Source organism: Phoxinus phoxinus, assembly GCF_949152265.1.
Source record: "Phoxinus phoxinus genome assembly, chromosome: 6".
NCBI lineage: Eukaryota > Metazoa > Chordata > Actinopteri > Cypriniformes > Leuciscidae > Phoxinus > Phoxinus phoxinus.
The window spans coordinates 9,035,756-9,049,637 of NC_136881.1; the positions used below are offsets into that span (position 1 = coordinate 9,035,756).

At 38.3% G+C, this 13,882-nt stretch overlaps 1 protein-coding gene across 1 annotated transcript; it reads right to left on the bottom strand.

Annotated features, from left to right (window-relative positions):
• Positions 1-1,562: 1,562 nt before the first annotated feature.
• LOC307000256 (carbohydrate sulfotransferase 12-like) lies at positions 1,563-6,406 on the bottom strand. The gene is made up of 2 exons (XM_079615693.1): positions 6,362-6,406; positions 1,563-3,246 (listed from the first exon to the last, which is right to left on the bottom strand). The coding sequence occupies exon 2, from the start codon at positions 3,194-3,196 to the stop codon at positions 2,135-2,137; it is 1,062 nt and encodes a 353-aa protein (XP_079471819.1). The 5' UTR covers positions 3,197-3,246; positions 6,362-6,406; the 3' UTR covers positions 1,563-2,134.
• Positions 6,407-13,882: the final 7,476 nt, after the last annotated feature.

Here is a 13,882-nt window from a genome sequence, read left to right on the forward strand (position 1 = left end):
CAGCAGTGAACGCAGTTCCTGAGCCTACAGTTGTGGGCGCTGCAGAGAGGGCCGAGGCCGATTCAGCTGCCGAAGAGGTTTTGCGGTCTGTTTCTGCCCGTCAACGCATGCCTGTCCTTGTCGCCGCAGAAACTTTGTCAGAATACCTAAGAACCCTTGTCAGGATCCTAGAGGTCCCTGTCTGTCCAGTCATGTTGCCCTGTCCCGAGTCCACACCTGCTGTGAGCGTCCTACCCCAGTCTGCAGCCGCGACCGCTGTTCCTGAGTTTGCAACTGTGAGCACTGCACCCGATCCTGTCCCTGTGAACACTGCACCCGATCCTGTCCCTGTGAGCGTTGCACCCAAGCCTGCCACAGTGAGAGCAACACCCGTATCTGCCACTGAAAGCGCTGCACCCAGTCCTGCCCCTTCGCCTGTCTTGTCCCCCGTCAGGAGTCCTGTTTCCTCCTCCTCTGTGTCCTCTATGTCGGAGTCTGTTGCTGCGTCCACTAATGCAGTACCCCGGTCTGTCTTCCCGGTCGCCCCTGTCTCCACTGGTCCCCGGACTGTTTCCCCGTTCGTCCCTGTCGCCACTTGTCCCCGGACTGTTTCCCCGTTCGCCCCTGTCTCTATTTGTCCCCGGACTGTTTCCCCTGTCGCCACTAGACCCCGTACTGTTTCCCCCATCAAGATTCGTCCCGTATCGTCGCCCCTTGTTGTCCCTATCAAGACTCCTATCAAGTCGCCTTGTGTTTCCCCGGTCAGCCCTGTCTGCACTCAGCCCCGAACTGTTTCCCCCAAGACTGTTCCTCGTGTGTCCCCATCCAGGCCTGCCCGGATTCCTTGTCCACAGCCCTCGTCCGGAAGACCCAAGATCACGTCTGGAAGCCGCTCCTTAAGGTGGGGGTTCTGTCATGATTCTGCCATCTAGTCCTTGTCTTTCTTTAAGTCTTGTGGCAGGATCATGACAGACCCATGTTTTATGTGCAAACACATGACCTTGTTGGGCCATGTGCTTGTGTTGTCTCGTCATCTAGCCCCGCCCTCCTTGTTTCCTCGTTTTGTCATTATTGCTTTACCTGTGTCACCTGTATGTTATCCTCGTTTAGTCATTATTGCTTTACCTGTCTCACCTGTTTTGTTATCATTAGTCTCCCTATTTAATCCCCTTGTGTTTGCTGTCCTGTGTCGGTTCATTGTTAATCCTTGTCATTCTGTGAGTATCTTGTGAAGAGCTGTTGTCCTGTTGCGCTATTGCCTGTATTAATTGTTTGTTTTCTTGTAGTTATCTGTCACAGTCTAGTTAGTTGTTCTGTCTATGTTTTGCCCCCTCGTGGGCTTTGTTTTCCCCGTTATTTGTTTAATAAATCGTGTTGCCCTGACTACTGTCTGCGATTGGGTTCGTACTTCCTCACCATCATAACATTCTTGGCCAGTTCTATGTTGTTTTAAGTTGGTTGTGCTGTTATTCCTGTTCTTGAGTGATGTGAGTTTGCTTCTAAAATAAGACTGCTGCACCTATCCTGCTTCCTCTCTTCTGCAATCAACCGTCACAGTAATAAAACCAGTTGGATCCAACATGTGTCAACGCACCTTCTTAATATTTTTATTTAATTTTTTATATCAACTTGAACATTGAACATTAAAAAAGCTTTAATTACAATAATTAAACAATGAACTGTGAAATACATCACGTATGTATCATTCATATTTTAAAAATCATCACTATAGTTTTTAACAGTTGGTAAGGTAAAAAAAAATGGAAAAAATAACCTAGATTATCATAAAACAGGAGTCTGAATTTAACAAAGAATAAAAATAGATTCCATCAGGCCTCAAAGATGTTTAGGTATGTAACCAAAATACTTTTGTAGCCCTGGATGATGAAACATACAACGTTTTTTTAGCAAAACATTGACAATGCAAACTCAAACTGCCCTTTTGTCAGCTTCATTTTGATTTTTTGAAAATATTGTGCCCACTTTAAGGGATAAATAGCAACAAATAAAAAAATGTAACTAACTTAGTTTAATTTAAATAAGACCTAGACATGTTCTTGACAGGTTTCATTTAGGATTCAGACTAATTTATCTTGTTTCTATTTGCATGAAGTATAAGTAATGCAAAATGAGAAAGAACAAAGAGTGATACTTGTCACTCATTTAGAAGTGTCTCAGGTTTCTTGTATTCAAATAATTTAAAGTCTGCTTCATAAAGATTGTACAGCTTTCTCCTGTCAGATATGGAAATGCTTGCAAACCAGTCTCGCTCCCAGTTTACAGCTGTCCTATTCTCGTACCCTGGGGGAAAGTGAATATATTTATCCAGACCAAGAATCCTCAACAAATGTTCTGTATCCTCATCAACAGTTTCCAGCTTCCCAACAAAATCATAGTCAATTTGGCACGGATGGCAGAGTCTGTTCATCTGCTGCCAATGTTCATTGAATGGATCCTTCTTCTCAGTCTGTGGATCTAACAGGTACTGAATAAAGTGAGTAAAGGACAGTCTGATACCTGCGGCGAAGGCCTCTTGAGCAGAGTCAGGGGGGGATGAAATATTAGCATAACGCTGAAGCATTGTGGAGCCATACTCCTTATAGAAATACTCATCTGGCACAGCAAATTTGTTCCGGAAAGCAGAAATAAGTCGTACAAAAGGATCCCGTACAAAAAGGAACTTAGTATAATTCTTTAGTTTGTGATGCATCAAAGGACGTGAGAAACGACCAAAGCGCCTCCAAAGCTTGTTAAACGTCTTATGTACGGTATGATTATGGATTACCTCAACCGGTATGTCAAGAGGATCCAGATATGGAGCTCCATTAGGTGCCTTCAGGTTCTGGCTGAGCACAATCATGACTCGTTTCCAGTTGGAACACGCTACCTTCGGTACAAAACAGTAAATAACACCATGATGATCATCCACAATGAGATGGTTCAGGGCGTTGTTCGGAATCTGGTCAAATGTCTTAAATTTCCCTGGGAAGTTGAAGCTGCTATTGGCTGAGCAAAGATCTCTTATAATACGTCTACGATGTGCTTGACGCAGTTTGAGGTGTGTGAAATCTTGTGATGAAGCCATGTGTGGGTAAAAAGTCCCATGTCTCAAATCATTCCAGAAAATGATGAAGAATGGAACAAATACTGCTCCCAAAAAAAAGAAGCACTGGAGCAGCCTCTGCACTGTCATATTGGCTGGACGCCTGTTCCACATCCTCAAAAGAGATTGAATGGTATATTGACTCTGGAATTAAGTTGAGAATTCTGGGGGAAAACACAAACAAAGGACTTTGATAAATTCTGAATTTACAATCTACTACCACAAAATATAATTCATCATATCTAAACTCACACTACAATGTGAACATATAGCACGAAAGCTCTATCTTTCTGGCAGACTACAATCTTTTTTATATATTTTTTTGGTAACATGTCATAATAATGGTCCGTCATTAACAGGTAATTAAGTAATGAAGGACAAATGAGTGAGTAGAACATTAACACTTCAGCTGCCACTATTAACAATGAGTAACACTTTCTATGAAGTCCATGATTATAATGAATTATAGCTCCATTTATACTTATATCATTTTTGAATTTGTTTTGAATTGTTAAAAATCACAGCTTCATCGGAATTTTATGAAACTTGGTGACTTTTATGGCATTTGGTATGTGAACACAAAAAACAATTGAGGGCATGATTCGAGCAGGCTAAGTGGTCGTAAAAAAAAAAAAAAAAGTCACACTTTTGCTCTTCGGTCAAAAATTACAGACCATAGTAAATGAATGGGAAATATCGACAAAAGAACAAAAAATTATCTACAAATCGGCCACAATGCAGAAAAAAAGTGCTCAGCAATGAAGGGGTGAAACTCTAAAACATCATTAGGCCTATAGTGACAAACAGACCCACACACACATACACAATTATAAACACAAAGGAACTGGTAGGGCTATTACCAGCATAATTGAGTCAGAAGACTAAGGTTGAAATGAGATCAGATCCAGATGGATTAAGCTGTAATCATAATAATATTTAAATAATAATTAATTATAATTTATATATATATAGCCTATATATATATATATATATATATATATATATATATATATATATATATATATATATTATAATTCATAAAATTATTAATTATAATAATACTTTATAAATAATAATAAGCTGTGATTAGGGGTGCGGTATGACCAAAATTCTGTTTCACGGTATGACTAATTTTATTTCACGGTAACACGATATAGTTATTTATATTTGTAGTTCTTCTCGAAAAATCTACAAAAAGGGCTTTGTATAATAAATAAACCCAAATACTTTAGAAATGAAAAGTAGGCTGCTACTTAAATGATTTCTTTACTATTTGTGCAAGTGCACGGCACGCCATCAGCGTTCTCACAGGTTCACGTTTTAAAGTTTGCATAGAGAGAACTTGAGAGTTTTCTGTTAAAACAGTGTTGTATTAGCGGCCCCTAAGTTAATAACTAATGATCGTTGCGATGGAAGTAAATCAATCAAAACTAACTTTAGCTAGAAAATAACTTTATTCTAGAGCTGCTATAAAGCCAAAACGATGTCTGTTACTTTAATTTCCTATTATCACTGTAAAGCCACTTTGGAACAATCTACATTGTTAAAAGCGCTATATAAATAAAGATGACTTGACTTAAACTATTTTGATAAATATAGTAAACAAAACACACTCATCAACTTTTAGATGAACTGCCCCCAACTGATTGATATTAAATACAACTCTGTGCAATTCAACTTTAAATAAAGTGTTGCTGAATTTTTTTTTTTTTATCTCATCTTACTGCTATGCAATGTAATATAAGCGTATCAGGAGATCTGTCTCTGGAACTATTTTAAATTTGATCATTTATAAATAAGTGTATTATGAACTATGAGCATTGAAAAAGCAAATACATGACTTAAGTAATTATTAAAATATATATACAGTATATGCAACTATAACTGTTATTATAATGCAGTATTGGTCTTAATGAAGTCTTCATAAATATATTTATAGACTTATTATAAGTATAAATGGGGCTATGGACTTCAAAGTGTTACCCTAATGTGGAAACAAGAATAACAAATTTAGGAACGAGATAGCCTATTTCCTTATTAGGTCACCAATAATTACTGAATGAGAATGGCATTATTAAGAATTAAGAACTAATAACTAACATGACAATTTATAAAGATTGCTTATTAATTTCTAATAACAACATATCTGAGATGTAGGGATGGGCAAATGAAGCCTCGTGAAACACTGAGTGTTCACTGAGTGTTTCTGGAAAAGATTCGAAGAATCAAGATTCAAAAACAACATCTTGTGGCAGGTCAAATTTATCATGTTTATCATGAGCAGCGGAGTGCGCAGCGGCGTTGTTTTATCCATTAAGCACAAATAAAAGCCTGATAACGCGAAATGTTCAGTTTTCTGATAATATAATTCACATATTAAAGTGTGGCAATAAATTAAATGTAACAATTATATTAATACTAGGCTACTTATAAAAATACCAACAGAGTTACTTGATGCAAGTAAATGTTGGTCTAATCATTTTATGGTTTATGTTTTAGAATATATGATCATGTAACATAGGCTATAGGCTTATTTTAAAAAATATTTTAAAAACTGTAGAGTAGTGGTCTGGGTTCAAACATTCTGACACGCTTCGTTTTTCGTTGATCACGTGCTCTGAAAACAATACGCACTATGAGACGCGCAATAGCTTCATGAGAAAGTAGACTTGATACGCGCTTTGAAGCTTCAGTGTCAAATGTAACATCATACTGAGATGTGAGCAATGTCTTTTCTTTTCTTTTACTCTGAATATAGTTTTTACTTTAAAATAATAGTTCGAATCACTAAAGTTCTTGAAGATTGACTATGGTAACACTGTAGTGATGCATGACTATGTAAAAAAGATGATTGATTAGGCTACGTCTCATACGTTTTGAGCCAACGTAGACTTTGAATGAATGCAGCCTTTATACACAGAATTAACTATAGGCACGAGTGATTTAAAAAAAAAAAAACAGAAAATGTTTCAGTAATTATTTCACATTTTACACACACAATAAAAAAAAATCAAAGAACATAATTTAAATCCACCATGTTAATTGTCATTGTAGCAATTATCATATTTGAGTCTGACATTCACCAAAACAAAATAGTTATGAATAATTGCCATGAGATAACGCGCTACTATCCATTCAAAGTAAGATTCGGAGTAGGCACATTTTTTATTTTATAGGCTATCAGTAAAATATTAATACAAGCCTAAATTACCGCATACACAACATACGTTTTAGCTTGTTCTGGGTTCAACCCAAACGAAAAATCAGGAGCCTACTCACCTTCAATAGGAGACTATCTCCTCGTCCTGGTGATGTTCGAATGTCCTTCTTTCTCCGCAAGGAGAGGAAGAGTCATCTTAGTGTCGAGTTTCAATTTGGTTTCTCAAAACCAAATAGCTCCCGGGCGCCAGGGCTTCCAATACAACGCACTTGTGCAAAACGAAAACGGTTGTTGTATTTTTAAAACGCAAAGTTGAACACCAAAATCTTAATTTAAACTGTAGGCTACACCAAATGCTGCGCAAAAAATAAATATTTACGAATTTTTGTTTATGACTTATTGCCCCTTTATTAAACCTTTAACATATTCACAAATTAATATGGATTTTTTTGTTGTTGATTTTACTTTTTTTCTAAAACAAAATTAGAACCTGGAAATGATATTATTCCAACAGTGCTGAATGAGAAGAGCCATATATAGGCTTATGTCTCTGGAACCACAGCCTACAGAAAGGTGATTTATAGGCTAATGATAATAAATGTGTCTGAAAAAATAACGAGGCATTTTAAGTGTTTATTAATAAACTATTGTTTTCTAAATCAGTGTCGGCTAAAAACATCTCCATCTCCGCTGTTACGCGGATGCGCCTTTAGAGAGAAATGCACCTTTCATACGCATTACATAATCAGAAGGTATTAGCTTTCGATTCGAATTTGTTCGTTTTAAAGTGGACATTTCAAGCTAGGCTATATTTAGTTTCAGTTCTCGCGCTCGAGTTCACGAAGATCATGCGCGCCTGATTGTTTTATTTTATTTTACAAAAGCACAACGTTTTCTTCTAATTGCGAGTTTACACAAATAAAAGTAGTTGCGAATAATGTATTATTATTTTCTGTATGACCAGCAATAATAGAGTATAAGTTGTTTCCACTGTTGATAGGGAAATGCAAGTGTTCAACACTCTCAACACTCCGCTCCACAAACCCTTGGATATGCGTCAAAATCTTGTGTTTATTTGTGATAATCTCAGCCCTGTATTATTGTCTAACCCGCGCGGCTACAGTAATGCAGCGCAATATGAAAGACTTCGTCTTAGGTTAACAACCTATGAAACTAATAATGACAATATGAAACTAAAACGACATAGCCTAAGCTTAATTTAAAATGGCTTAGGAACTATATGCTTTTTAGAGGTGGATAAACGCACTTTAGAGGTGGATAAACGCACTTTAGTGGTGGATAAACGCACTTTAGAGGTGGATAAACGCACTTTAGAGGTGGATAAACGTACTTTAGAGGTGGATAAACGCACTTTAGAGGTGGATAAACGCACTTTAGAGGTGGATAAACGCTATTTAGATGTGGATAAACGCACTTTGGAGGTGGATAAACGCTATTTCCGAATTTTGGGAGGTGCGCAAACGGCGTTTACGTGTGTTTAGCCTCCACTACATCCCTGTACACACACTCTCTGTATATGTGTCACATGTCTGTCCTGTCTTGTGATGCACATGGGTGTTTTGTTATTTTGGGGCCATGTGCTCTTGTCATTGTCTGGTCCCTCCCCCTTGTTATCTGATCATTGGTTTATTTGTCCCACCTGTCCTCCTCATTACCCTCCTTGTTTGCCTCCCTAGTCTACCTGTGTTTGCTGTCATGTGCTCGTTCGTTGTACATGTTACGTGTGTTAGTCGCGTGCAATTCTGTGCCTGCCCTGCCCTGCCCGTGTTCGATTAAGTTCTGAGACCTTGGATATCCTTTGTTGGTTTATTTTATGTTTTATCTTTATTAAACCTTTTCATTTCACTCCGCACTTGAGTCCTCTCTTCCATTTTCCACTATGCAAGTGGAGAACTGTATACAGTAAGTAGTACATATAGCCTACCCCTGTTCTGTCTACAAACGTTTGAAAGACTGAAGACACTGTTCTCCCAACATCCGGCTGCACCGCTGACCTCCTCAGTCATTGTAAGGTCATGATTGAGAACATGGTCTGCAATAGTGGCCCTTATTTCATTAAAACATGTCCACCATCTTGACCTCTTCTACTGCTTTGCCTCCGTACCCTTCCTCCACTCCTCCTCTTCCTCCTCTTCTTCCCGGCTGTTGACCCTGTGTGTTTCCGTGTTGTTCTTCCATTATCTAAATGTGTAACACTGAGTTGTGCTCTGTCAATATGCTTGTCAAATGAAGCTTCATGAGATGCTCCTCAGAGCGGTTTCAGAGACCTGGATGATTACATTCCCCTTCATTAGTGAAATGCAAAATGTATAGCCAAGAAACTCTTGCTGTCATTAAAACATTAAAATATAGCATGTCATGGGAACCAACACAGCACATACATTTAGGCTATACCCATATTTCTATTTATAACGCAGCCACTTTAAATTCACATAATGTTTCACTTCTGGGGAACAGAAATATATATATATTTTTAAATGTAATGAAAATTAATTGCCAACTGAGACACAAAGTTGAGGAAAAATTACAAGTAAAACAAATTTGTAAATATTTGTTTGAATGTTTCTGTGTAATGAGCAGTTTTTAGCTAAAAAAAAAAAAAAAAGAATAATTAGGAAACCATTGTCTAAAAGGAGTAGGATTGTGTCCAAGCCTGCGTTTTTTAAAACAAAAAACAGTAAAAACAGTAATATTGTGAAGTAATATTACACATTAATATAACTGTTTTGTATTTGAATATATTTTAAAATGAATAGGTTGAACATTAACTAGTCATCTCAATAGAACAGGGCCTTGGCGCCATCTACTGGCGATTTTATATTTATATTTAGTAGTTTCATATTTATTTAGCCTCCTTTCATTTCGGCATTTACAACTCGGTTTAAATGAGCTTGCTAGAAATTCATAGAACGATTATTTATAACATAGAAATAATTAAGTAGCGTAACGCATCCACTTCAAGCTTTTTATTATTATTGTAGTCTATAGCCTATCTTATTTTATTTATTTATTTATTTGACATGGACATACAATTACATTGGACGAACCATATGCATTTGTTTAAGTGTTTTAGCACACATGCTAATTTTCAAAACCTGTCCACGGGAGGCTTTTGGAAATAAAATACAGTAACAAGACTAGTAAACAAAGTAATACTAAAAATACTAACAGAAAAGGATAGCTAAAATATACCATATAATTACAGAGAAAAGAAAAAAACAAATTGCATACATAAATTATAAAGCAGAAGCATCAGAGTCAGAGAATATCATTATTATTCATGCGATCTTATTCCCATGCATGCTCGTGCATAATTTATATTGTAAAATACATTCAAATCTTTTTACTGTTGAGATTAGTTTTTTTAATGTATACAAACCTAAATAGTATTTTCTTAATATTATTCGAGGCTAAAGATATAGGCTAAGACCTATGTTATAGCTATTAATGTGATTTTCTCTGTTGAAAATTCTTCTAGCCCACACTGTTTGAACAGTGTCTCAAATAAGAAAAGTCCATCATACAAGTATAGCTGCATAAAAATACGTGCGCTATTTTTATATTAACCAAAGGCATATTGCGTTCAGACGGGCAGACGTTCTCCACACGCACGTTAACACGTCTTTAAGCTTGGTTAGGAAAGAAATGACACAAACCGAGCGCCATATAGGAGACCCATGCGACGTCGAGACTACGTTGTCAGTTGGTAGAGTCATGAAATGACCAAAAAGTACGAATAAATTACGTAACTGCGACGTCGTGTGTTAGCTGTTCCGTATAATACGTAATCGTCCCGTATTTGACACATAAAAGTCTTGTTCCGTATTGAACCGATACGGAACGCACTTTGTTCCGTATTTTTGAGAATCAATTCAGTACAAATCCATGACAGATTTGAGAATGTGAAAGCAAAAAGGTCTGCGTTCCTGTCCAAAATGGTAATGCCCTTCACCAGGCACGACGCCAGGATTCCAACCCGATCTCACGGCAATTCGTACGAATTTTACGAGGTGGCTAATTCGTACCAATTCATACGACCTCACTCGTACGAATTAGTACGATTTTTGCTAAAACGTACATATTTTACGATTTGCCAAAATCGTATGAATTCATACGAATGACCTACCCCTGACCCCGCCCCTAAACCCAACCGTCACGTGGGTTTAGACAAATCGTACAAATTCGTACGAGTGAGGTCGTACAAATTCGTACGAATTAGCCACCTTTTAATCACTCGTACAAATTCGTACGAATTGGTCGTGAGATAGCAGGATTCCAGTTTGGGACGGACTGGGACTAAAAAACGGCCCTGCATGGACTTTGACTAGGCCGGCCCAAAGCAATCGGCGCGCGGAAACTCATCAACAACAATAACGCCTGGCATGAGAGTGTCACAAGACTTTAATTGTGGCTCATGAAATTAGGGTGACCACCCGTCCCACTTTGCGTTGTACCGCACAGCATTTTCACCCCTTGTCCCGCACGTCGCATATTGAGAAAATGTCCCGCATTTTCATCAGTCTGTTGGTTTTTAATTATCATATTAAGAAAACGTTCATGCGTTCTTTTGCCTTTTTAAGAAAGCATTTTATTTATTATTTTTGCGGCATAGCTTTCCACCTATATTTAACAGCGCTTCGTCAGAAGTACAAATACAACAGCCGTTTTTTAAATCCTATCCAATGGTTGAGAAGAAAGGAGTAAACACGGTCACTAGGTTGTGACGGCTGTCAATCAAAATATGGACCGCTGATTCGTTCCATGTGTTCCCTGTCAGAAAACAAATGGATAATTAGATTAATTTTAATTTTTAATTGTGGTTGTCTAAAAATATGAAAGTTTTTGGTTCAATATATTCTTAACATATAAGACTGTCAATGTAATTTCATGTTGTTTTATATTTTATTTATTCATTGTTTATTTTGTTGGATTTTAGTTGGATTTAGTCAGAACTGTTTCAAAAATAGTTATCTGCATGATGCCTTTGGGCTTAGTGATGTAGAATTTAAATGACATGTAAAATAAAGACATGTATGTTACATTGTGATTTTCTGGAAGGGACTAAAGAACAAATATTTTTTATCAGCTGAAAAGCAGAATACAAATGTTTTTATTAAGTTAGATAGACATTATTTAACAGTTTCAGGTTATGTTTTAGCGTCGGTAACATGTCCCACATTGTCCCACACAAACTTATAATCGTCCCACATTTGGTTCGTTTGATGGTGGTCACCCTACTCATGATAGGCTACTATACCATCCAAATTATAGCAATAGCACTGATTTTGAATAGATGTTGTGTTAAAAGCATATTATTCTAGCTTAACTTGAATAGCCTACTACATATAAATGGAGGTCTCAACACACATGCAGTCCTGTGTAAAAAACCTCTAGGCTGGAGGGTGTCTTTCTCTGCTCTTAAGCTCAACCTGAATAAACAAATTATGGAATGGATTTTTTTTTTTTTAAACAGGTTTTATTCCAAGATAGCATGGAATAGATTATATAATATGCTGTTATAACAGGCTGTCTTAAAATTGATTTATTACTTAATAATCTTAATTCATTTATGCAGTAATTAATCTTACTGCACAAATAATAATACCACATCTAAATGAAAATACACCATTACAAATTTAACTTCTGTATTCAAAATCTTAAGTTTGTAAGCATTAACATAACGTTACCAACATTTTTAAAAGTAAAAGCACAGCACATTTCCTAATATTACCTACTGTATGTGGCATTTTACAGCTAAAATGTTGAAGTTTAGCTGTTTTAACTAGCCTACTGTAATCATTAAAAATGTAGCAACCTGAATATCACTTCCTAACATCATCCCTAGCAAGTAACTCTCTTTCTCCTATCATGTTCCATACTTACTTGCCCTGGATTTCAGTTAGTTTGCGACATTTAGCGGCTTCAGTAGCCGATACATTCCTGCAAAAATGTTTGGATTTCGCCTTCTCAGCCCCGGCCTTTTCCCCCCGTTTTTTCCCCGCGGCCGCGTTAACAGGGAAAAAAACAGGTGATGACTGCGTGCGTGGCGGGTGGTGGGCCGGCCCGCCGGCCGTCCTGGAGTACCGGTGTCGTGCCAATGTACTTACCCCTGAAAGAAAGTGTATCCCCGGTCGCGGGAGCGCGCACGCATTCAGCAGTGAAGGTGGGCCGTTTGTTTGACCAAGGTAAATTAAACTATAACACGTAAATTATTTAAGTTATCGTTTTACTATTGTTGTTTTTTCAATGAGGTTTAGCAAAGACAGCTATCACGTGGCACATCTATCAAAATAATTGCTTTTATTCTGCTAACGATCGGACTAAATTTGCAATGAATTGACAATGTCTGTGAATACACAAAGCGAGTGTAGCTAACGTTACACCTCAGATGTAAAGTTATTCATTGTCAAAGTGACGTCAAAATGAATGGGAGTCAATGGAATGCTAAAAGCAGGTGATGGTCTGCTACAATGGCGGCGCCCGGGGCAATGAATTTCCCCCTTGATCGCCCCCCAGTGACTGGTCCTAGTATAGGTCATAAACCCTGCCTCCCCCGTGTTATTTAAAGGGTAACTCAACCCCTGGGCGGCGTTCCAGTCCAAAATGTTCATGCCCATCACCTGCTAACTTCCCTCCGTCTTGTTGCTTACGTTGCACAAGTGCCCTCTACTGGCGGAAACTGCAATGGGCTGAATTGGAACGTCCTAAGCCCTTGATCACTCGGAATCAGCTATGGAGTTGATTTATTATTTATTTATTTGTTTAATGCAGCATCGAAATGTATGTGTGTTTGGATTGTTGTACATTAAAAAAATATAATTAATATATCATAGAGTTGTTTGTTGTGGTGGACCACTGGTGGTGATTAGACGAGATCTGGTGACGTCACAATCGTACTGTAGGCTATTGTGGGACATATAGGTGCCTGAAGTGTACATATGAAGTAGACTCGCTCCCTCATTCAAAATCGACAGAACGAGGGTCTGTCCATATAAACTTCCCTCGTCCACTTCACGGAACGCACTTCAAAATGGCGGCAGGAATTCCCCCGAGGGGAACTGTTTAGGAAAGTGTGCAAGTGCGTGTCTAAAAGTGGATGGGAACGCAGCAAAGGTCAGACCCTGACTCTTCCCACTGGAAATATTTGAAAAATGTTCACCTGAGACCAGTGTGGGGCGCGGTGAGCTGGTACTGGTAAATTGCCAGCAGCCATATCACCCTGTAGCCCAAGACTGGTTTCCCACTGAAGCTAAGCGGGGCTGAGCCTGGTTAGTACTTGGATGGGAGACCTCCTGAGAAAACCAGGTTGCTGCTGGAAGAGGTGTTAGTGAGGCCAGCAGGGGGCGCTCACCCTGTGGTCTGTGTGGGTCCTAACGCCCCAGTGTAGTGACGGGGACACTATACTGACAAAGAGCACCGTCCTTCGGATGAGACGTTAAACCGAGGTCCTGACTCTCTGTGGTCATTAAAAATCCCAGGATGTCTTTCGAAAGAGTAGGGGTGTAACCCCGGCATCCTGGCCAAATTTGCCCAGTGGCCTCTGTCCATCTTGGCCTCCTAATCATCCTCCTATATATACTAATTGGATTCATCACTGTCTCCTCTCCACCAGTAAGCTG

Excerpts from the sequence above, each read along its gene's own strand:
- LOC307000256 (XM_079615693.1), bottom strand. The coding sequence starts at position 3,196 with ATGTGGAACAGGCGTCCAGCCAATATGACAGTGCAGAGGCTGCTCCAG.